The sequence below is a fragment of the Lissotriton vulgaris genome, chromosome 9 (assembly GCF_964263255.1).
Source record: "Lissotriton vulgaris chromosome 9, aLisVul1.2, whole genome shotgun sequence".
Taxonomy (NCBI): domain Eukaryota; kingdom Metazoa; phylum Chordata; class Amphibia; order Caudata; family Salamandridae; genus Lissotriton; species Lissotriton vulgaris.
Genome location: NC_141697.1, coordinates 784822187 through 784847722, shown reverse-complemented (window position 1 = coordinate 784847722; position 25536 = coordinate 784822187). Strand labels below are relative to the sequence as shown.

General features: G+C 48.0%; 1 protein-coding gene across 1 annotated transcript in view; it reads right to left on the bottom strand.

The window, feature by feature from the left end:
• The window catches only part of CTSW (cathepsin W), a 536072-nt gene that overhangs the window by 60948 nt on the left and 449588 nt on the right, over positions 1-25536 (bottom strand). The window contains exon 8 of the mRNA XM_086938511.1: positions 767-831. Coding sequence (XP_086794637.1) covers positions 767-831 — 65 coding nt within the window. The remainder of the gene's footprint in view (positions 1-766; positions 832-25536) is intronic.

Here is a 25536-nt window from a genome sequence, read left to right as displayed (position 1 = left end):
ACTTCCTGGCGGCAAGTCAGTCGCGTTGGCGGCAACTGCTGTGAAGCCTGATGGAGAATGGAGTCTCCGAAGAGTGCAAGAAAGTGCTGAGTGCGATGAAGGGCTCCTGCGCTATCAGAACAAACCTGTCAAGTCCAGCTTGACGGAACCTATACCCTCCTAAGCACACCAACAGCCTATGATGGCTACGCTTGGAGCTCCTCCCACAAAAACAATCACTGTGCCTACCACGTATAACAAACTGTGTAGCCTCTGACTCCTCTACAGAGAAGGGCTTTTGTGGCCTAAACCTAGGTCTGGGAGGGAGCTTAACAGTACAATATTGTTTGGCAAAGCTCTGCCAAGATTTGACGACCAGGATGGTAGCCGCAACCTACCCTGTGCCTAATGTGTGATGGTGGTTTCCTGTGCTAGGCATCAGCGCTCAATTTTGGGGACTTAAGATTTATTTTTCATAATCGGACTTTGACCAACAGCAAGAGAAAGAAAAGTGAGAAAGAAGAAGGAAAACAGTAAAAAAGAGAAATGGCAGGGATAAAAAAGAACCTGCGAGAGTGTGGCTAAGAGACAGTAAGTGCATTGGGTGGGGGAACAAGGAGGCGTTAGATAAAATCAAGCTTTGGCATTTGGCAACACAAGCATTCATTCGGCGGCAAATACCCAAGAAAAACTGTAGCCAGAGCACTTTTTACATAAAACATTGAGCCTAGAGCTCCCTTTAACCACATGTAACAAGAAGGAAGTTGAGGGATCTTGGAGCTCTTACCTTCAGCGCCTTTATATTAATAGTAACTGTTATGGGACCCTTTGAAGACACATATTCAGCCATTTCTTCCCAGAACAAAGCAGCAAGCATGAAAAAGAACAAAGAGAAAAGAAAATGTTAAAAACAGAAGTCGGTTCCATTGAATAGATAGTAGTTGTTTCATATCTGTGGTCACCTGTGCCATGCTGCCAATCTCAGATTCAAGGTCAAACCTCTCAACTTTTCTGGCCGAACATTGATTTACTTTTGTGGCCTGGAGGCCTATCTGTATTGTATCAAGACACCAGTGGCAGGCTTTTCTGAACCCCAAGGTGCTCTCTAATGGTCTAGTGAGGACAGAACCTATCCTCCAATGCACCGACGAGGAACAGTTGTTGGTTGGCAGTGTCATCTACCAGTGTGGAGTTTTGGTGTATTAAGTGTTCTGCATATTTGGCGCGCCTGTGTCTATCAGCTTCATATGCGCTAATGAGTCTTGGGGGCTGGTCCATGGGATGACAGTGCTGGTGGGGGAGTAAGGGCCCTGTTAAAGTACACATGATGGTTTGGCCAGCCGTCTCAGGCCGGTCAAACCGTCATGCACACTGAAGCTCTCTCCAGCCCCAGATGTGATGCTGGGGCTGAAGAGAGCAGGAACAGGCTCCCAGTCTGCCTGAGAGCACAAGTTGATAACGCTCAGGCCAAACCCGACGCTGCTTTCATGCAGTACCAGAATTGGCTGCAGTGGAGTCTCTGAGCCTGTGCCCAGAAGAAGACTGAAAGAGTGTGGCAGCGTTCAGTAATTTATTTTTTTTGTCCCCGAATCCCCCACCTCCCTCCTCCGGCCCGCCCTGCCACTTTGGCAGAGGACGGGTTGCTACTGCAGGCCAGGCCTTCCCTGAACCAGAACCCAAGCAACACAAGACTGGTTTCTGTCTTATTAGGGCTCATCAATCAGGTATAGCTAGGTTCCAGTGGTACAGTGTGCAACGCAAGGGAATCCCCAAACCCCTGGTGGCAAAGTAAAGCCTTCAGATGAGATACTATGGCCCAATTACAAGTTAGGACAGAGCATGCAAAGAAACTTCTGGTGGCCAGAATTATAGTATCCAACCGGTATCTCCACACATGTACTCCTATTACTGGTTAAATACCATAGAATGCTGCACCCTTGCTGTTTAAAAATATCAAGGTGGCACAGGGGACGAGGCATAGCTACTGTTGCAGCCAAAGCCTTATGCAATTTACACCAGTAAGCAAAATTGGATCGGGGGTACCCTTATCCAAGAAAACCGGGTTTGGCAACAACACAGCAGTAGCAATCAGACAGAGAGGTATCCTACCTGGCTCCTCGTCAGGCCCTATATGGAATTCAAACCCAGCACCAATTCAGTTCAAAGTAAAGACAATTGGTTCAAGTTTGGAACAGTGGTTTGTAAGGAGATCAAGAGAGGAAATCAAATATGGTATGATAAGAGAGAAGTGTAAAAAGAATTAGAAATGATCAGCAGTAGTATCGCTGGCAATTGTTCAACAAGTATACCATGGACTGCGACCTCAAATTGTCTGTGACAGGCTTTGGTCTGTGAGCACATGCTAGATTAACACAATGCCAGGGCCAAAAATAAAAACCAGGATACCCGATACAGATTTTGTATGTATTCCCCTTTTATATATGTTACTCCTTTGACTCTTTAGGGGACACATCCTACAAAAGACCCTAGCATTTTCATTTTGGTGGCCCAAGATGCTGTCAATCATCGACCCAATATGATGTAACCTGGCAAGCAGGCATACAGTCAGCTTTAAATAACACAGCACATATTATCAATTAATACATACATCTTCAAAGACTTTGGACTAATGAGATAGAGATTGTGGAACGGGAATGTCCCCTGCATGTGCATCAAGCATATACCCCTGCCCCTGCCTGAGCGCCTGGCAGTGTGTATATCTGGTATCCTGTTTTTTATTTTTTTCTGGCCCTGGCATTGTGCTAATCTAGCATGTGCTCAGAGACAGAAGCCTGTCCCAGACAATTCGTGGTCCAGGTCCTGTCCTGTGACTTGGACCTGTAAGTGTGCCCCCAGAGTAGACCACAGACTGCTGCCCATGTCCTGGTTTCAGCACATAAAGCAGTGAAGGAGAACATCTTTATTTGTTTTTTTACAACAATAAAATGTAACACTTTAAAATTGACTACAAGGTATGCTAAAAAACAATTTCACAATAAAATATATATCATTAAATCTTAATAAATACAAAAGGAAAAAATGATTCCACTCATCTAGTAACCGTATTCACGATAAAGTGCATCATGGTGTCTGGATAAATACGAGATTTTACAATTCATTAGTAACCGTATTTCCTGATTCAATGTCCGCTTTTTTTTTAAAGTGAGTCAATCATGTTTAAAAGCTTTACCCCTCTACAGATTAAGATATTTGATGACCCCCCTGCCCAACAGGTAACGGTATGCCTGCAGGTACGTATATTAGGTTCTGTTAAGATGATTTTTAAGAGCATTTTTCTTACTTCACCAACTGCTGGACAGACACACATCATGTGACAAAGGGACTCCTTGTGATATCCACATAATCTGCAAGTTGCATTATCGTATTTCCCTTTCCAACTTGGTTGCAAATCCTTTGTTTCGGATCCCCAAACCGATACAGCATAAACTTCTTTTTCAGGAATAAATTAAAATGAGCTGCTAGATAGGCTTGAGGTTTTAAATTTACATATGAATTTATCACTGTCCAGGAATGTTGCCTTTTTACCATTGTGTTTTTGTCTTCTAAAAAAGATAATTGTTTTGCGAAGCCGTTGCACACTTTGTTGAACGCCACCCTCTCCATCTTGCTACCCCATGCCTCTTGAATGCCCAGTTCTTCGAGAGCTATTCTTAGGTATTCACCCCATGAACACAGGATTTTTTCATCAAACTGGGCCTTTATTACTGACCAGCATAGATTATTCAGGGTGCCTTGTTCCGAAGAGCGAAATTTCCAACATAATTTCACAAAGACAGAGTGCCTCTGGAATTTCTGATTTTGGAGTCCAAATTCCAGGCGAATCTGTGCTGGTGACGCTGCTCTTGGGAGATGAAAGACGGCTTTGTACACTTTTGTTTGTAATTCGTTTAAAATTCCGGATTCCCGACCATGCCATATTGCAAGTCTGTAAGCCAATGAAGGAAGTGATTGCGCTGCCATTATTTTTAAAAGATGACTGTAAAATGGGCAACTCAATTTATTATTTTATTTTTTTGGGAACGTAAGACTTTTATTAACATCTGCTCAATATACTCAGCATTTTACCTACAACCCTGAGGCCGGCTGCCACGCATTTCGGTAATTCGTCAAATTAAATACACAGCTATTCAGTCGACAACCTTCGGTCCGGCAGCAATTTAGTGACAATACAGTAGAAAGCGTAACATTTATACTTGAAAGAATCAGAGTTCGTCTCACTTTTATGTTTTATAACCATAATCAAACATGTGACTCAATAGGTTCGATAAGCAATATACATGTTAGTGACCATGTTGCCAGTCTCCCTCATCAGCAAATCAACCCAAGCACTCATTGTATCCCCCTCAATCCCAGGGGTCCCTTAATAGAACTGGCTGATTGGCCTGTCGATCCCCCGCTACACCACAGTATCAGTACGTGCAGCCATCCACTGAGCTACTTAGTCCACATCTTCCTCATCCTCTGAGCTATCAATGTCTTCCTCTGGTAAAGGTTTACACAGGTCTCCCCGGTAGCTATTCCAGGGCATCCAGATCTGATTCCACTTGCGAGGATTAGCTCTCATTTTATACACTGCTCGCTCAATCATCAAAAGCATATCCATGTTTCTGCACCACTGCGCCAAGGTCGGTGCCTCTGCCGCCCCCCATTTCTGCGCTATATCTCGCTTGGCGACCATAATGCCCACAGCGGCCCACTGTTGTCCCTGGCGCGTCAGGTCATTCAGTCCCTATACATTCAGCAGGCATGTGCGTGGATCAGGTGTAAGGGATACCTCTAGGGTTTGGGAAATGGTACGTAGTACCTGTCGCCAATAGTCAGCAATAGTCGGACATTCCCAAAGTGTATGCAATAGTGTACCTTCCCCCCCACAGCCCCTGAGACAATACGGGTGGTCAGTCCTTTGCATTTTGTGTAAAGTAGTCCTCGTGAAGTAAATCCGGTACAGTATCTTAAATTGCACCAGCCTGAATCGAGCCGAGATGTCCGCTTCCTTCGGGGATGCCATCCCAGCGTTCCAGTCCGTCTCATCCATGTCGCCCAGTTCACCCTCCCATTTCTCCCTCAGTTTAAGTAAGGGGTCTGGCATGTTATTCAGTAGCTTCCGATATGTGAGGGAAGAGGCGCTAGTCTGCATATAATCAGTTAGCAGGCGATCCTCCAGCGGGGAGGATTCTGGGACCTCCGCACCCGCCTCGGTTGTACTGTTGTGGAGGTGCTCAAATGGGATAACCCCATCTTTTGTCCACATGTCTCCTACCGTGGAGATTCCTATGTTGTCCCATTGAGTGAATCCCCTACTATGTCGTAAACGACCCAGAGCTAGATTCATCATTGTCCCGTTTTGCGAGTCCTTAATAACGATTATTAAGGAATCGCTATTAAGGACTTGCAAAACGGGATTCATGTAGGAATCGCTAAATAAATTGCGATTCCTACACATTCCTTATTTGCGATTAGCAATTTGCTAATCGCAAATAAGGATGCGATTTCAAGGGTGCCAGGGGTGTCCAAGGGACACCCTGTAGCACCCCTGAAATGTAATCTACATTGGTGTTGCGCACACACATGTCCAAAGGACATGTGTGTGTGTAACATGCAACTTGAAAAATGCATTTAAAAGCATTTTTCTAAGTTTTCGCCATTTACCACGAGGTTTGACCTTGCGGTAAATAGCGGCCCGAAATTGCGATTTCGCAATTTAAAAATGATTAATGAATTGCATTTAAGGAATCTCAAATAGAGATTCCTTAAATGCAATTCCTCGCAATTTAGCGATTTCGCAATTACCGATTTTTGCATTTGGGATGATGAATCCCAAATGCAAAAATTGCGCTTGCAAAGGGCCAGATTCTCAGAATCTGGCCCTCTGCGAGCCCATTTTTCAATGATGAATCTGTCTGCCAGTGCCTTGGTGTCCCATAGAGGTGTAAGTTTTGTTATGGCACCCCCCCATTTAAGCCTCGCCTGTGCTTTGTGCCATAGTGCCACTGCGTGCCTGGTCGGACCTGTTAGTTTCGCTGCTAGACCCTTGTGGTACAGCGGGGCCAGCAAACTGTGCGTGCCCAGCTGCGCTCTGTCCGCGAGGTAGGCCGGATCGTCCTGCGGGGTATGTAGCCATTGGTTAAGGACCTTAAGGTGCGCCGCCCAGTAGTACAATTGTACATTCATCAGGGCTATCCCACCGTCGTACCAGCCTCGGATGAGCTTCATGTGTGCTACACGAAATGGGTGGTCGCCCCATAGCAAGCCAGTTACCTCAGCCGTCACTTTTCGGGCATAAGAGGGCGGCACCAGGGTTGGCGTATTTTCCAATACATAAAGAAAACGTGGCAGCGCCATCATTTTAAACAGCGCTGCCCGCTCCAGCCATGTCAGAGGAAGGGCCTTCCAGTGTCTCACGTCAGTCCTCAGTCGAGTGAGCGGTGGTAGCAAATTCAGCTCATAATAGACCTTGTCATCGCGGGTGACGTGGATCCCCAGGTATCGGAGGGAGGTGCCCGCCACTGCCAACGGGCATCCGACGGAAGATTCGGCAAGGGACCCCGAAGCTCGTAAATGACCGACTTCGTCCAATTAATCGTGTATCCAGAAGTCTGCCCGTGCGCATCACACAGTGTCAGGAGTACCGGAATACCCCTCTCTGGGTCCGACAAGTAAATTAGCATGTCGTCAGCATAAAGGGAGACTCTGTCCTCCCAGTTGTCTCCCCAGTGAATTCCTCTCAATAACGGGGAAGCATTAATGATAGTGGCCAGCGGTTCCAGGACTAAGGCAAATAATAAAGGCGAGAGCGGGCATCCCTGCCTCGTCCCCCTAGCTAATGATATCTCGCGGGAGATATGGCCGTTCGCTGCCACGTGCGCTACCGGACTCGCATATTGGAGCCGTATCCAGGAGATAAATTTGGGGTCGAAGCCCATGTTGGCCAGCACTGCGAATAGGTATTGCCATTCCACCATGTCGAACGCCATCCTGGCATCCAACGACAGGATGGCTGCCGGTTCAGTCAATAATCGGGCACGAGCCATCGCTTCGTGTAATCGTCGAAGGTTTAGCGCCGTACTTCTGTGTGGCATAAAGCCCGATTGATCCGGGTGGATCAAGTGCGTGAGGTGAGGCATCAGTCTATTAGCCAATAATTTCGCTAGGATTTTGGCCTCGGCATTAAGGAGCGATATTGGGCGATATGATGCACACTCCGTGGGTGGCTTGCCCGGTTTCGGGATCGCCACAATGGTTGCCATCCGCTGATCGAGGGGCAGGATCTCCCGCTCCAAGCTTTTTGTGTACATGGCCAGTAGGGGTTTACTTAGTGTTTCAGACATTGCCTTATACCACTCAATAGGGATCCCGTTGGGGCCCAGGGCTTTGCCGGAGTGGAGCGCATTGATGGCTAACTGTATCTCATCCGGCGATAGGTCAGCTTCCAGCTCACTCACTGCTTCTTGCAATAGGGTCTGAGTCGGTACACCGTGGAGAGCCGCCGTTGCCGCCTCTGGTGTTATTTCGACACCCGGGGTTTATACCTCCTGGTAGTGGTCGGCTAAGGCCTCTATTATCATCGACGGGCGCATGTGCAGCACCCCGTCGGAACCCCGTAGCTGCAGGATATTCCTACTACCTCCCTTCTTTTTGTCCAACCAGGCCAAGAGTTTACTCGCCTTATCCCCAATGTCGTAGACTCTATGCGCTGTCTCCGCAATGTTCTCGACTGCCCGTCACCTTAGGTGGTCATCATGGAGCTGCTGGCAGAGTTGAAGCGAGTGCAGCCTGTCCACCGTAGGATCTGCCATGTGAGCTGCATTTGCCCTATTAAGTTCTAGTTCTAGGTCTAGTAGTTCCCTTTTTTGCGTTCGCTTGTGTCCCTCTATGGTCGTGATGGCCTGCCCTCTCAATACCGTTTTGTAGGCTTCCCACAAGATCGTAGGTGACGCTACCGAGGCCGTGTTTTCCGCGAAGTATAATTGGGTCCCCTTTTTCAGTTCTTTACGTATGTGCGGTATCTTTAGATAGCCTTGAAAAATCGGGTATATTCCTTTGCGAGCCCTTTCTGGGCACGACAAATTCAGTGTGAGCGGAGAGTGATCAGATATGCCCCTAGGTCTAATCTGTACGTCACCTATGGTGAGAAGGCCTTCGCCCAGGGCAAGAAAATAGTCGATACGAGACAGACTATTATGAACAGTGGAGTAGTAGGTGTACTGTTGGTCCTCAGGGTGTAACTGCCGCCAGACGTCTACCAGTCCCTGCACCTCTAGGAATTCACTGAATCGAGAGGGACTCGGGGTCTGCGTTCGGACCGGGAATCTATCCTGCATGTTATGTGCCACTGCGTTAAAGTCACCTCCTATAATAAGGTCGCCCTCCGGGAGTTCAAGAAGGAATTTTCCCAGGTCAGGAAGGGCAACTATATGGAGTGCTGGCGGAATGTAAACAGACACTATGCTTAGTGGCCTGCCCTCCCATTGTCCGGGGGCCGCCGCAAAGCGGCCTTGGTTGTCTGTTTTAGTGGCCTATAGTATGAACGGGGATGACCTCCGCATCAGTATACCTATCCCGCGTGACACTGAGGTGAAATCTGAATGCACTATCATGTGATAGCCCCGTCTGTCTAGTGCCTGACTAGCCGTGCCCACCAAGTGTGTCTCTTGTAAAAGAACTAAAGCGGGACCCAACCGTCTAACTCCCTGCAGAACCAGTCCCCTCTTAATCTTGTCCCCCAACCCCCGCACATTCCAAGACATCAATTGTAGTGGTGCTACCGGCCCAGTGTGAGGTCCCCCATCCAGGGTATCAGCCTCCAAGCCGTGTGCCATTTCTATCCTCTAGTGGAAGACATGTTCGCGTTACGGACTGATACCTTCATGTCATTCGTGTGCTGACCAATGTGTTGTTTCCTTTGTGCCATATCCAACCTCCATGAGTCAAACATTTTAAAAAACTGAAAACAACCCCTCCCTGAACACCCCCCCTCCCTGCCCCCCTGCTATACGGACCTGGAACTGCCCGCCCCCCCAACTTAGCAGAGTGCATAACCCATCCCACACACAAAATACTTGCTCGCTGGGGTGAAGAACTCTCCGGAGTCGGCGGCCTCTCTTGCCCTCCTCAGATGTCCTCAGTCCAGTGTCCAGCGGCAGTCCATCAGGCAGTCAGCGTAGTCGATTTAATGTCTTGCATTCCCCGTGTGGTTAGTGTTCCGTGTCAGCATTTTCGTCCACACTGTCTCGTACTGGCGAGCGTTCCTCCATTTCATGCCCTGAAGCTGGAGAGTTCGGATGGTTCCCTGTCCCCCGATTCCTTGGTGTTCTATTTGAATGGCGAGGTTGAGTGGCCGGCCTCCATCCTTCCAGCCAATCCTGGGCGATCTCAGGAGTGTCAAAGAACCAGGTCCTGTTGTCTGCCACTATTCGTAATCTAGCTGGGAATGGCATCGAGTATGGAATCTCTCTTGCTCTCAGTTCCTTCTTCACATCTAAGAACGTCCTCCTGCGGCGAGCGACCTCCGCCGTATAGTCCGGAAAAAAGGCCAGCGTGGAGTTTTGGATTTTAACAGGTGGGGATACTCGCGCCGCTTGCAGAATGGCGTCTCTGTCCCGAAAATTGAACAGCCGGGCCAGGATTGGTCGTGGGGCCGCGCCCGGTTTCAGCCGTCCCCCCGGGACTCGATGTGCTCTCTCAACGGAGAAGAAGGTGGACAGGCCCTTAGGTTGGAGTTCCGTTTTTATTAGATCTTCTACATAGAGGTCCATTGCCCTAGTGCCCTCAGATTCCGGAACACCAAGGATCCTGATGTTGCCTGATGTTGTTTCTCCTGGAGCGCCCTTCCTGATCATCCAGTCTCTCCCGCAGCGTCTTGTTCTCCGCCGACATCCGCTCCATTGCCGTCTGCAGCTCCGAGACGTCTTCCACCAACGATTTCGTAACCACCTCCATGGAGCTCACCTTCTCGGACATTTTGTGGAAGTGTGCCCTGATAAGAGTGATTTCAGTAGAGATGGAGCCCACGGTTGCCTGCACTTGCGTCAAGGCCTTCATGATGTCGTCCAGTGTTGCCTTCTTCCCACCCGCTCCATCAGAAGATTTACCGGCAGGTGTTCTCCCTTCCGCTGGGGAAGAGATGCCTTTGTCACAAGCGTATTTATCAATGCGGGTCTGCGTGGTGCCACCTTTTGAGCCCTTGCCCGCCATGTTGGCCGCCTCAGTACCCTGTTCCACTCATCTTCGTGCTCGGCCCCTGTGTGGCAATGTGAAGGAGGACACGCGAGGAGCTGAAAGCAATCTTTTGCGTATCCGGGATGTAACCCACTACTCCCCTGCGTCTCCAGCAACCAAGTCGCACACGCTGCGCAGTAAGCTGCTGTCTGGCAGGCGTTGCAGTGTCACACTTCAGCCCCTGTGCTGGTGCTGTGCCGTATCTCCAGTCTGGCGGGGAATCTCACCGCTGTGGTCTGCGTTTTATGGGCAATCCGAAACTGCCAGTTCATGCATTCAGTGCCGGGCGTACTGTCACCTCTTTAGCTACTGTTTCTCCTTGCATCACCCATAGGAGAGGTCTCTCAGCGCACCTTATGCCTCCTATTGATCGTGGGGATCTGTGGTAGAGTCAGCCCCGTCTCCGGGCCGGGATCTAAACCTCACCGTTAGAGGGCCAGGCGTAGGGACCGCCTGCCCCTCCAATGCTTGTGTCAGACTCAGTTCGTGCTGCCACCCCGCACGCCGGTGTCTCTACTAGCTTCACTCATCGGGTGGGACCCTGCTTGAGCTATGCCGCCTGCGATGCACTTGGGAGATGCACAAACCCACTACTGTCCTCCGAGTTATGCCGCCGCTCAGGTGTCCTTTCCACACCTTCTCAGGTATCAGAAGCGGTGTCTTAACTGCGCTTCACGCTGGCGTCTGTTTCTTGTTTTTTTTTTTTTTTCATTTACTGGCATCTAAAACGTGTCTCCAATTTACTGGCGGTTCCCCAATTATGGTCAGCACCATGGGCGTTGCACGGCCGCCGCACCGCTCCCCGTTAGTATCCCTGAAGGCAGCAGGAACCCCCGCTGCGGCCCTCACTCCCCACCGGTCTCTGAAGGCTGTGTCTCGCACCGTTGCGTGAAGGTGCCTGGCAGGTCCCGATATTAGTCAGAGGATCGGAGCTTCCCGCTGCTCTTAATAGGCCGCCGGTGTTATGTGCCACTGTTTAATCATGCTGCCGAGTGTCCGTGGGAACACCGCGGCGAGGAGTTGGCCGAGGCAGGCTGAGCCCTGTGTAGCCGTGTAGTGCAGCGCTCCTCCCCACGCATGCCGCTAGTAAAGTTTTGCCGGTCACTGGAGGCGTTCCGGTATTGAAAGCCTGCACCGGGGGCCACCCGTTCAGTGTCACGGCAGTCCTCACTGTTTCTGCGCCCCCTCCGCTGCCATAGTGCGCTGTCCACCAGTGCCGCGGCGATGTATCGCTTCCTCTTCAGGCTGATCGTTTTGCCCCAAGATGGCGGCGCTGGCTCTCGCGGCGGCCCCTTTGTCTGGATTCTGTAACCTGCAGTCCGGCTTTTGCGTGTAAAATTGACACCGCTTCTCCCTGGTCACACAGTAGGCTGCCCTGGTCGTTCGTGCCGATCTGCAGGTTGCCGCGACCTCCACTCCTCAGCCGCAGGGCGCTTCCGGCGGGTCTCTCCCGGACTAAGGGCACTTCCTGTCGGCTTGCTGGAGTACCGCAGTCCCCGGACCCTGGTCACTCTTTAGGCCTCCTGATCGTCCGGCCGGAACTTGCGCACCCGGAGTCGGTTTACTGCCGGAGTTGCAGTCTTAGGTCCTGCCCGGTCCTGGGCGTCGGGTCCCTTTTTTGGAGACCTGTAAGTAGACGGATCGTGCTCGGATCTTAGGAGAGGCCGCTTGTCTCAAGGAGCTCTTTTCTTAGGCTGCCGTCATGATCGGCTGCTAGCCACGCCCCCCCGGGCAACTCAATTTTAATTGGAGCGGTTTATAGGCAAAAACTAAAGTTTGGGCTTTTGCTCTTATTGCACTTTTTTGATCTTTAAAGGACATGCAGCGCCGTAAATTGAAACCCAGATACTTGTAGCTACCAACTTCCTCTATTTCTTTACAATTGGCGAACCACTTGAATTTTCTTTTAGGTCTTGGGCCGACTAAATGCACCACCTTCATTTTTTTCCTGTTTAGCTCCAGCCCCTGTTGGTCTAGGTAGATAATCAGATGGTCGATGACTCTTTGCAAACCAATAGGGGTTTGGCTTAAGACCACTATATCATCCGTATATTGCAGATACTGTATGTGATTCTCTGCCAATTTTGGAGGATGGCCATTTACTTTTGACAAGTGGTTATCTAGGTCTTCAAGGTACAAATTAAAAAGGCTTGGGGCCAGGACACACCCCTGTTTCAGCCCATTTGTTATATTTATCTTGGCTGATGCTATGCTACCATCTCCCAGCTTCACCTGGGCCCAGGTTTCACTATGGAGGGATATTATAGAGTTTATTAGTTGTTGCGGTATTCCCCATCCTTTCAATTTTGACCATAGTCGTTCTCGTGAAACCCTGTCAAAAGCCGATTTTAAATCTATATAACATACAAATTGACCCGATTTCCTTAAAATTGCTTTCTCTGTAAGGAGTGCAATCGCTGACAGGTTTGTGCTTGTGCCCATTCCTTGCCTAAAACCATTTTGATATTTGGGAATTAAACCTTTCCCCTCCATCCAGTCCACCGAAGTCATCTGCAGCGTACCACAAGGATCATCACTCAGTCCCACCCTCTTCAACGTATACATGAGTCCCCTCGCATCCATCGCGCGCCAGCACAACCTCAACATCATCTCCTACGCAGACGACACCCAGCTGATCCTCTCCCTCACCAAAGACCCAAACACTGCCAAAACCAACTTACACGAAGGAATGAAAGATGTAGCCGAGTATATGAAGAACAGCCGTTTAAAACTGAACTCGAACAAAACGGAAGTCCTCATCTTAGGCTCATCCCCATCTGCTTGGGACGACTCATGGTGGCCACCGGCCCTGGAAACCGCACCCATACCTACGGACCACGCACGCAACCTAGGCTTCATCCTAGACTCCTCCCTCTCGATGACCAGACAAGTCAACGCCGCCTCTTCATCATGCTTCAACATCCTACGCATGCTCAAAAAAATCTTCAGTTGGATCCCCGCCGAAACAAGAAAAACGGTCATCCACGCTCTGGTCACAAGCCGACTGGATTACGGAAACACCCTCTACGCTGGAACCACAGCCAAACTACAGAAAAAACTCCAACGCATCCAAAACGCCTCAGCTAGACTCATACTAGACCTCCCCCGCCAAGCTCACATTTCCGGTCACCTGAAAGACCTCCACTGGCTCCCCGTCAACAAGAGAATAACGTTCCGTCTCCTCACCCACGCACACAAAGCCCTCTACGACCTAGGACCCGAATGCCTCAACACGCGTCTGTCCTTTTACACCCCCACCCGCCAACTACGATCGTCCAATCAAGCCCTCGCCGCAATTCCGCGTATCCATAGATCCACCATGGGGGGAAGATCCTTCTCCTACTTAGCGGCCAAAACCTGGAACTCTCTCCCCACCCACCTCCGCCTTATACAGAACCACCTCTCCTTCAGAAAGCAACTAAAAACTTGAATATTCGATAAGTAAACTACCCCCCCTCCCTCAAGCGCCTTGAGACCCCTGGGTGAGTAGTGCGCTATACAAATGTTAAACTTGAACTTGTTTTTATATATAGGATGAAAAATTCTCCCTTTCCACGAATGAATGATCTTATTTTGTATGTACAAGTAATTAAAAAGTGGAGTGAAAAGATTTGCCCAAAATTCTACATCGTGTTTGAAGATTGCATTCGGAAGTCCATTAGGCCCTGCTGCTCCTTCTGTTTTCAATTTTGAAATTATTTCTTTTAGTCGGTTATTGTCAATTAAAATGTTTGAGTCGTTATAAATTGAATCCTGTAAACTATTTTCATATAGAACCTTATTGAGCTGAACTAAAGTTTCTTCATGTTGTGATATTTTCCCTGAAAAGGGGTCAAAGCAAATTTTTGTATTTTTATCCTCCTGCGGAGTGTCTGGCCCAGGTTCCGATTTCTTCAACACCTCGTGAATTATATTATTATATACATTGTGTATATGTGATTCCCAACTTGTCACACTTATTCCCGCTTTTTGTGACATTCCTGTTCCCTTAGTTAGCTTATTTATTATGCCCCAGAAGTCACAACTGTTAGGTAATTTACTGGCCCAGAGTAATTTTTCCCAGATCTTTTCCTTACGTTTCTTTTTTGCCACTCTACATTTCTCTTTAAAGTTTTTCTTCATTTCTTCAATATTGTTGTTTATAACGGATTTTCCAGATCTTACTGCCATAAATACTTTTCTCGATTCTCTTGTAATTTCCCTCTTCAGGTTTCGCAGCTTGATATCGAACCATGGTTCATATATTTCATTTTGTTTGCCTCGACATCCCGGTATGACGGGACATTTATTTAGAAGAAACTTTCCTAATTGTTCCCAAGAATCTTCTGGTGACTTAGTACACTGCTCCCCACCATTGGTTATAAATTGTTGAGCAGCATCCATTATTTGTGTAACATTCGTACCACGCCATTTTAATTTCTTCAGATTGTATGTTACCGGGATTGCTGTTAGAGCAGATATATTCTCTTTTGCAAGCAGCTTTGCATTGATGGTCAATATTTGCGGCAAATGGACACTTTCCGGGCGGGATTGTATGAAAAATGAGTCCACTGAGGTGAAAAGTTCATTACTGACCATAGTATAGTCAATAATTGATTGATTCTTCCCACTTAAAAAAGTGATCCTTGCCGGTTGATCATCCTTTCTTGTCCCATTAAGAATATGTAATCCTAAGGTGTCCAAATCGCTTTTAAATTCATTAGCCTCTGTTTCCTTTGGCGCAAACTCTTATTTGACTTGTTCCATATTAAGTTGGAATTAAAATCACCTGTGATTATCAACTCCCAATTTTGATAACTTTTCTGTAAGACCTTGATTAAGTTGATCAGGCATACAAACTTTTCTTTTTTCAGCTTTTTATTTGGGTGAACATATATTTTACCATCAAAAGCTGCCAGGGCATTTTATTTCCAGAGTTCTTGCTTTCCATGTTCACAACCTGTATCCAGCATTCACCCGTATCGAGTTCTTCCATTTGCCAATCTAATTTTTCTGTTACAAAGGTGGACAACCCACCTCTCGGATGCCCATATTTATACATTTGTTCTGCCAGAACATGGAATTCTACATATCCAATGATAGGTGTAGGATTCAAGTTCCAAGTTCCTGTAAAAGGATGATGTCAAAACTTTGTAAAAACAACTGAGTATCCAGATCTTGGATTGTTTCATTAAACCCGCGGATATTCCATGATCAGATTTTTATTTTGTATTCCTTTGGCGTATCCAGGTATGTCACTGAGGGATTTAACCTATAAAGCAGTGATGGCAGCATACCATGTTTTGTGATCTTACAATGATCTGACTTTGTATCTGTGTCAGTGAGATTGTTACTTGCCCGTCCCATTTGTGTAATATTCAGCTGCTATGTGAAACCAAGAACCTTGCACTGACATCCTATATGTTGAGAGAGAGGGTGTGTGTGTGTTTGTGTGTGTGCGCGCGCAGTATGCATGTAGTACGTGTGGTAGACAGACTGTGTGTGTATGAGTCCGAGTACTGGAAGTCAGAGGGATACATTTTGGACGCCCATGATTTGGCAAAGCAAAAGATGAAGTATAAAGGTTACTTCACCAGACAATGGAAGTGTATTTCCGGCATTCCTGTAACTGGAGGGTGGAGATCCAGACACTGAACTGAGAAGGATGGAGACTTGGCTACTTTTAGAAATTCAATGAAGACTTTGTTAGTAAGGGTTGGTGATTAGTTCTTACTGATCACAGCCATTTGGGTGATAGTAGGGGATGAAGGGTAGGACTACATGGTGTAGTGTCCTACTCATGTAGGCAAGTGCTTCAGCGCCCCACACAGGGGTAATAGGTGCTATACAAACGCTGCAATACAATACAGTTTACATTGTGCAAAGTGAGGATGTTTCTAGGTCAGATGTGCCCTTTTGTGTGTCTGATTACTGCTCCATGGAGGCTGATGACAGCCAGGTGCTGAAACTTCACACTTCTTTGTGCCCATGTTGTAGATGCTTCGGTCTTGGATACAGCCCCAAGGCTACCTGCTGTGAGAACCATCACTTTACTCAAAGGCAGCGCCCGGAGGACAAACTGATGTGGATACTTGAAAGAGAACAACCCATAACCAGTTATGGAAGTTTGAGACGGTGGATTCATATCACCAGTCTATAAAGTGAGCATCAAAGTGGGATTGAAAGTGTGTGTGAGGACTCAAGACTGTTTCCCACCACTACAACAACATAGTTTAAGTGACTGATTATATATTTACAAAAGACACACAGACTGAATGTAGAGCAAATCAACCATCCACCCCCAGTTAAGAGATCTGGGTTAAAGCCATTGTTTTTTTTCTCACCATGCCACCCCAGTTTAGACCCATTGGGAACAGGGTCAAGGTTGATTTGCGTTTGGCTGGGTCTGAGCTGAAATGGCATGGGAAGCAAAAATAAATGCTGGATTTATGCCCAGATCTCTGTACTGGGCTGCATGTTTGACATTGTGCAGCATTCTGTCCATCAATTGTACTTTTTGCATTTGTCACCCCGAGTGGGACTGGTATGCCCAGACGTGGGTACCGTGCTCTCCGTGCCACTGGAGTCAAGTTAGACTGGCTGATGAGGGGGTGATGCTCCGAAACCGGTCCCAGGATGCCTGTTTCCAGTCCAGGGAGGACCTGGCCTGGTAGTTCAGGATGGACTGTTCCAATGGGGAACAGGGTCAAGACTGATTTGCATATGGCTGGGTCTGATCTGGAATGGCATGAAGAGCAAAAAAACGATGGATTTAGGCCCAGATCTCCGTACTGTCGTGAATGTTTGACATTGTGCAGCATTCAGTCCTTCAAATTTCTTTTGTATAATTATATATTTGAACATGCGGGTAACAAAATCTGCACTTGCACTTGACAATTTAATTGTATTTTTAAATTTAGACTGTTCTTGCTTTTATGAGTGAAATCTCGAATAAAGCATATTTTGACTTGACTTGACTTGATATTAGCCTGTACCCTTAAATTTGGTTGTGTAGTATTTAGTATTGCTAAGTGATAAAAAGTACTTCCCTTTACAAAAATGCAAGCTTTGAGTTGGAAATGGAATTTTCTGTCTGCTGGTTGATCGTAGCGTTCTGAGCTTGTGCCCCACACACTACCTTCTTGAGAAGCCTGTGATTGAGATGTGATTGAGATGTGTGGTCAAGATTAAAAGTGACATCATCTTGACTTAATTGTCGCTAGGTCCATGTAAGAAAAAGGACCGGAAAAAGGCTCATAATCGTAATTGAGTCGGTCAAAGGGAAGAAGGCTAAAGACAGAAGTACATTATTGGCAAGGAGAGGTAATAGAATAACCCAGTAAATAAAAACTTTGAGCATATCTGGATGCAAGTAATGGAGAAACAGCAGAAGTTGTTCAGTAATGACACAGTTACTTGTAGATCGTCCTGCATATACGGCAAACGATACATGCCAATACATCAATGCAACAATTAAACATTGATCTTGGAGAAGACTAAATTCACTTATGAAAAAGAGGACAACAGTACAAGCGAAATGACTAAAACATGATCCTGTGAGCGGCGAGGTACCGTACGTGACACGCTATCCGTGAGCATGCGAAATAAACTGGTGGTGTGAAGTAGAAACCACGCGTAGGGATGTGAGGGAAAACGGAAGGGTTACCTGTAAGGGCGAGTTGCTCTAATCTGGTAGGGACAAAAACGAGAGGGAACGTGAAGCCTAGGTGAGAGGCGCATCGGTTAAAATAGGGTAGTAAAACACAATGATGAGGCAGACAGAAATCTGGGGGAACTCACCTAGTATTATGGTGATGATTCCATCTAATCATTTTAGGGACCCGTTACCAGCGTCCATCTTCAAAGAACTGAAGGAGGTTGTCACCCCCATCTGGACAAAGATTGTCAATGCGTCTCTCTCACAAGGTACGATCCCAGATTGTCTAAAAGCTACTCAGGTAACACCTATCCTAAAAAAGCCTACAGCTGATAGTACGGACCTTAACAACTTCCGTTCTTTTTCTAACATCCCCAACCTTGCCTAACTCCTAGAAAAATGCGTCCAATCTCAACTCTGTGCCCACATCGAGAATTTCCATCTCCTGGACCAACACCAATCTAGCTTCCGGAGTGAGCACAGCACCGAATCAGCTCTCACGCACGTTATGGATGACATTTTTAAAATTCTCGACTAAAATGAATCCTGCCTCCTTATCCTCCTGGATCTTTCCTCAGCGTTTGACACTGTTAATCACGACAACCTCCTATCCATTTTGAAGCACAGGATGGGCCTTTCTGGTTCGGTGCAGCAATGGTTCTCCTCCACCACAGATCCCAAAGAGTTAAGGTGAACCACTCTCTCTCCCAGCCATCACTAGTATCAATGGGGGTCCCCCAAGGGTCCACCCTATCCCCTATACTTTTCAATTTATTCTTGGAACCTTTAGCTAATGCCCTAAATTCCGCTGACATTCTCTTCCATATGTATGCGGATGATACGCAACTCTATCTGAAAATCTCCTCCCCGAATAACCTCAAAGCACTCAACTCTACCCTAATAAATACTCAAAACTGGTTGACAGAGAACCACCTCCTGCTCAACACCTCCAAAACAGAATCCCTTCTCATTTCTCCCCAGAATAACATCCCCAAGATAGACCTTTGGATGAACCACCTCACTGCCTTCAACTGTTCCCCCCTCATTGTTGACTCAGCCAAATCTCTCGGACTCTCCCTAGACAAGCATCTGAACATGAAAACTCATATCAGCAATGTGTGTAAGGGAGTGAATCACCTTATGAGTATACTCAGGAATCTCAAACCTTTCCTCCCACAAGCTGACTTCAAGCAAGTGGTCCAAGCTCTTGTTTTGCCGAGGCCAGACTATGGCAGTGCTACACTCTGTGGCCTCCCAAAATATACCTCGGCCTCACTGAGGGCTTCACTTAATGCAGCGGCCAGACTGGTCACGGGGACCAAAAGAAACAAGCACATCTCCCCAGTCTTAAACTCCCTAAATTGGTTGCCCTATGAAGCAAGAATTCAGCTAAAGATTACCTGTCTATCTCACAAAGCCCTCCATTTCAAACCCCCAGTTATCTAGCGCAAAAGCTAGAATTATCCAGAGGGGGCAGACCTTCTCGGAGAGATAAATCTCTCCTCCTGAAACCTCAGATCTTCCGCAAAAAGAGAACGTGTCACTGAGCTTTCTCCGGCTCTGTGCCAAAGATCTGGAACTCTCTCCCACCGGAAATATGCAGAATCTACTCCAAGGTTGCCTTCAAATTGGAAGTAAAAAGATTCCTCATGAACAAGTTCCTACCTTAAAAGGTTCTCGGATCCTCTGCTATAATGCTTTGGACCTACACCTTAAGTCCTGCGTTTGGTGTTATTCTGCTTTACTAGTCACTTGCTCCCCTCCCAGTTCGCTATGTTCCAGTTTTTATCTTACCCTTTATTATCCCTTTTGATTGTAAACTTTTGTTTGATATGCATATGTGATTTGTTTAGGTTGGTACCCTTCTGATGATTGTACTGGTACTATTACCTTCCTTTCCCTTAAATTGTAAAGCGCTCTGATATCCTTCGGGATCATGTTTGCGCTGTATAAAAGTTTATAAATAAGTAAATAAATGAATATATATACATTAAACCAAATGAATATACTGTTACTATGTATTTTTATTTACACCACATGTAACTTGTGAAGTTTCTGCTGCTAGCCAGATGCAGAGGTATCAGAGTACCCCACAAGTATGGCACCCGATCCAGCTACAAGACGAACAAATGACCCTTTCAGGCTCCTATTCTTTCCCCGATTAAATTCCTCAATGCATTAGTTGTGTTATTATTATTATTCTGAGTTCAATATATAGCTCTAGCTAGACCCAAAGATATCCAAGCACTTCACGTTTTTGACTATTGAGTTTTTTATGGCGCTAGCTAGACCCGAAGGCATCAGAGCGCCCCACATGCCACGAGACAAAGTCCACAAGAGGCATACGAGGGGACCCACAAGAGTCACAGTCGAACAAAACAGCTCAAAGTTTCTTCTCTTTCCTTTTGTTGTATCTCCCACTGTCTTCTTTTTCTCTCACATCACTCATGACATATTCCATGACATCATTTATAACACCACTGATGACATATCAAATTGCATCATTGCTGACATCACTGATGACATCATCCAATAAGTGTGTTAGTGTAATAAGTGTGATATTTTGTATTATAGTTTCGATAGTGGCGGGTACCTACCATATCACTTTTCTACCTAATTTCCTGTGCCCAGCTAACGGGTGTAACTGTTTACAAAAAGCATGTGCTTCTAATGCATCATAGGTGTTTTAGGTTTTGAACATGTTATAAATCTTTGTTTTGCAGGCTAACTTTGTGTGCAGGTGACAGCTGATGACTTATGTCCAGTATGTTCGACACAAGTTTTTGGGTACTTCAGGAAAATATTCCAGCCAAGCAAAGATTCTATGTACTATATACTAAGTACTGTAAGCAATCTTGAGTTATTAGACTGAATCGTCTTTTCATGACAATTTCTACATGACATAGAAGACTTTTTGTTTGATTGTATATTTGTGTGACTTTATAACCACTTAATGCTGTATTGTTCAACTATATGAAGAAGGAAAGAAGCACCTTTGCTCTTTGCGTTCTTCACGTTTGTCGGCCGTGGCGACATGGGATGCGCCTGGTAGTCGCCAGGCTCTGCCAGCAGAGCCTGTTGCCTCGACCCGGAGCCTCCCTCCCTTTCCTGGAGCCGTGGTGACCCCTTCCCAACTTTGTAGCTTTTACGAAGCTCTTCGTTCTATTTTGGGGCAGCCCGACTCTACTGGCGCGCCTTCTGGCCACGCGGACTCGGCTGGGCGTTCTAGGCCTGGGATGCTGGCGGCTTGGGCCCCGGCACTGCAGGGCCCCCTGGGTTCCAGGTCTGGATCCGGATCGGCGCCAGTCGACCTCGTGACACCTCCTCCGACGCCGAATGCACTGGCGACATCTCCGCCCCCTCCGATGCCAGTTGTGTCTCCAGCTGACGTCAACCCTGGCCTCCCCCTCAATGGGGACATGGAGCAGGATAGACGCCGGGACTGGCACCACCAGGTACTTTTGTACCCCTGTTCTCCCCTGGTGTTCCTTATCGCCCTGAGTGGCTACCAGAGGAGGGTGAAGAGGACGGAGGGGTCTGTGGACACTCTGGCAGACTAGTTGGAAGAACCGGACTGGAGAGAGGAGTTGTGTGAGACTTCCTCAGACCATGGCATGCTTTCTCTCCCTACCGTGGCTACGGAGGAGGGTGTGTCATATGCAGTGGTGTTACGTAGGGCAGCTAAGGCCTTAAATCTGGAGCTTCCTACGTTGGCGGTTAGGACTAACCTTCTGCTTCAACCGGCAGCAGCCTCTTCGGAGCCAGCTTAGGACTGCGGTCGGTGAACACAGCATGTCTCTGGGGCCATTACTCCCACTCTGTCTGGGATTTGGTTGCGCTAGTGGTGGCACAATGCCCAGGGGAGGCCTGGGCTGTACTCTCCTGTGCAATGGCAGAAGGGAAAGACGCAGCAAAGTTCACCATCCGATTTGGGCTGGACACTGCCGACTCGCTAGGCATACCAATTTCCACATTAGTAGCCCTTAGACCCTACACCTGGATGAAGTCCACTGGCTTTTTGGGCGATGTCCAAGCTACTCTTTTGAACATGCCCTTTGAGTGCCGTAGCCTGTTCGGTGACAAAGTAGACAACGGGCTCAATCGCTTTAAGGACTCTAGGGCTACATCCAGGTCCTTGGGCCTCGCTTCCACCTCTAGCCCTGCGCAGTCTGCTTTTTGCCCCTTTCGTGGCTATGGAAGGGGTGCCCCGCCACGTTCCATCCAGAGCCACAGGCCTGCGCAAGCTTTCCAGCCTCTGAGCTGCTGGGGACGTGGGACCCAAAGTTGTGAGTCTGGGACCCAGATGGCGGGCCAGTCCATCAGCACCCCCTCTGCAGCAGCCTCCAAGCCCTCCTACTCCGACCTTTCAGGGTCACCAAGCGCCAGTGGGCGGCAGGATTCGCCATCACCTCCCCCACTGGCGCACGTCGGACAGGTGGGTTTTGCAGATAGTCCGAAGGGGCTACTCCCTCCCCCTCAAGACTACCCCTCTATCCATGTCACCTCAATTCCAAAGCATGTCGAAGGATCACCTGGCCCTTCTCCAACAGGAAGTTACGGCTCTATTGGCCAAGGGAGTCATCAAGCTATTTTGTGCCCCAGAAGTAGGTTGTGGTTGTTATTCCCACTACTTTCTGGTGCCCAAGAAGGACAAAGACCTATGTCCTATCTTGGATCTCAGGAAGATCAACCACTTCCTCTGGCAGGATAAGTTCAAAATGTTGATTCTGGCTCAGGTCCTGTCTCCCCTCGACCCTGGAGACTGGATGGTAGCATTGGACTTGCAGGACTCTTATTTTCACAACCCCGTCCTTCCAGCCCATCGGCGTTACCTATGGTTCACAGTATGCCACGAACACGTACAGTGTACCGTGCTCCTCTTTGGTCTTACCAGCACCCCTCAGGGGTTCACGAAGGTGATGGCGGTGGTCGCCGCTCATCTGATCAGATCAGGGGTTCCAGTCTTCCCCTATCTTGACGACTGGCAGTTGAAGGCGGGCTCGCCCCAAGCTGTCGTCACTCACCCCCAGACTACAGCTGACCTCCTGCATTAGCTGGGGTTCACCATCAATGTGCCGAAGTCACACCTGATTCCCTCTCAGAAGCTCTTTTTCATTGGAGTGGTTCTGGACACAGCGCGGTTTCAAGCTTATCCTCCAGAGCACCGAGTCCGAGATATTCAGGCTATGATTCCAATCTTTCAGCCTCTATCCCGGGTTTCAGTCAGAATGACCCTGAGGCTGCATGGCCTCCTGCATCCTGCTGGTTGACTATGCCCGGTGGCATATGCGGGCTCTGCAGTGGAACCTGAAGTTCCAGTGGGCACAGCATCAGGTGAATCTTTCCGATTGCGTCCAGATCTCAGAGGGCACTGCACACCAATTGCAGTGGTAGCTAACAAACCAGGATTGGGTCAACAGCAGATCTCTTTCCCTTTCCCAACCAGAGTTCACAGTGGTGACAGATGCATCACTTCTGGGGTAGGGTGGCCACATGGGAGAGGCGGAGATCAGAGGCCTCTGGTCTCTGGCAGAGTTCGGGCTTCACATCAACCTTCTGGAGCTTTGGGAGATCCATCTTGCACTGAAGGCATTCCTTCCTTCTGTCAAAGGGAGAGTAGTGCAGGTGTTCACGGACAACACCACGCCATGTGGTACTGCAACAAACAGGGTGGAGGGGGTTGTGAACCTAATGCCAGGAGGCACTTCGTCTCTGGAAGTAGCTGGAACATCAGGGCATGTCTCTGGTGGTTCAACACCTGGCAGGTTCTCTGAACGCCAGGGCAGATGTACTCAGTCGCCTGTGCATGATAGATCACAAATGCAGTGGTGCAAGATCTCTTTCACCGGTGCGGAGAGCCTTTATTTGATCTATTCGCCACCAAAGAGAACGCACAATGTCAGCAGTTCAGCGTGTTGGAATTTCCAAGGCGGAACTCGCTCGGCGACGCTTTTCGTCGCAGGTGGAGTTGCGGTCTATACGCCTTTCCGCCTATACCACTTCTACCCAGAGTGGTGAAGAAAATCAAGCACGACTGAGTCCAAGTCATTCTTGTGGCCCCGAACTGGGAACGAAGAGTCTGGTATCCCGTGCTCTTGCACATGGCCCTCGATTCTCCGATCAGACTGCCCCTTCGGGAGTATCTTCTGTCGAAGCAGCGGGGATGGTTCTCCATCCGAACCTGTCCAGCCTCCACCTCCTTGCGTGGAGATTGAGCGGCGACATTTGACAGCTTTTGACCTTCCTCCCGAAGCCTGAAACGTTATCTTGGCAGCCAGGCGTCCATCTCCACCAAAACGGTATATGCCTGTAGATGGAACAAGTATGTGGCATGGTGCACAGCAAAGGCTGTATATCCCCTTTCTGCCCCCCTTTCAGAGGTTCTCCTCTTTATTCTTTCTTTGGCCCAGCAGGGCTCTGCTCATGGCACTCTAAAAGGCTATCTTTCAGCCGTGTTGGGCTTTCTTTGGCTTACCGACCAGCCTTCTTTTTTCAAGTCACCCATTGTAAATCGTTTCCTTAAGGGGATGACTCACTTGTATCCTCCAATTCCTTTTGTAATGCCTCGGTGGGACTTGAACCTAGTTTATGCCGCTACATAACTGTCCTCTCAGACTTCTGACACTTAAAACTGCTTTTCTGGTCGCCATCACCTCTGCTTGCAGGGTGAGTGAGCTTTAGGCTCTTTCTTCAAAGCCTTCTTTTCTGGCTGTTCATCCGGACAAAGTTGTCCTTCGCACTAGGCCTTCTTTCCTTCCCAAAGTGGTTACCTCTTTCCACCTAGGAAAGACCATCACTTTGCCCACCTTCTTCCCGCCCGCATCCTTCTAAAGAGGAAGGCAGGCTCCACTGTCTGGATCCAAAACGTGTGCTTTCCTTCTATCAGGATCGCACAAAACAATTCCGCGTGGAAGACCAGCTCTTTGTTAGATATGTGGGTGCCAAGAAAGGTCGGCCATGCAAAAGAGAACCAACTCCTGATGGGTCGTTCTTTACATCAAAATCTGCTATTCCTTAGTGAAAAAGTAACCTCCAGTGGGGTTGCGCACCCATTCCACCAGGGTGAAGGCTGTCACTACTGCTTTGGGACGTGGGGTCCCCCTTCTTTAATTCTGCCAGGCAGCTACGTGGGCTTCTTTGCACACGTTTACTAAACACCATAAATTCAGAGACACAGCTTCTTTGGCCATTCTGTTCTCCAGGACTTCCTGGTCTGAACTTGGTTCGCAGACCCACCTCCAGGGTTGGTATTGCTGGTATATCTATTCTAAGACGAGGAATCCATAATTAATTGTTTCTATCAGATGAACAAGTTACTTACCTTTGGTAATCTGTAAGAGAAATAGATTAATTATGGATTCCTCCCCGTCCCACCCATCTTCCCCGTTCTGCGAACTGACTTCTATGGTAAGGGATTCCCTTTCAGGGCCCTAGTTTTTGTGCACCAGTGGTCAGTGTCTTGCATGGCTCTGCACTTCTGGCGTAGAATGTTGTGTAAAGAACTGGCGTCAGCCCGCAGGGGCGTCTAAGTAGGTACCACAACGTTATTCTGGCGATCACAATGCCAACGATGAACATGGAGGTGACCAACTCCACCTACCCACGCGCAGGGGTACTGCTGAAGAAAAAAATCTCCACATCCGGTCTGACACCTGGGGGTAATTCTAAGGTAAGGAATCCAT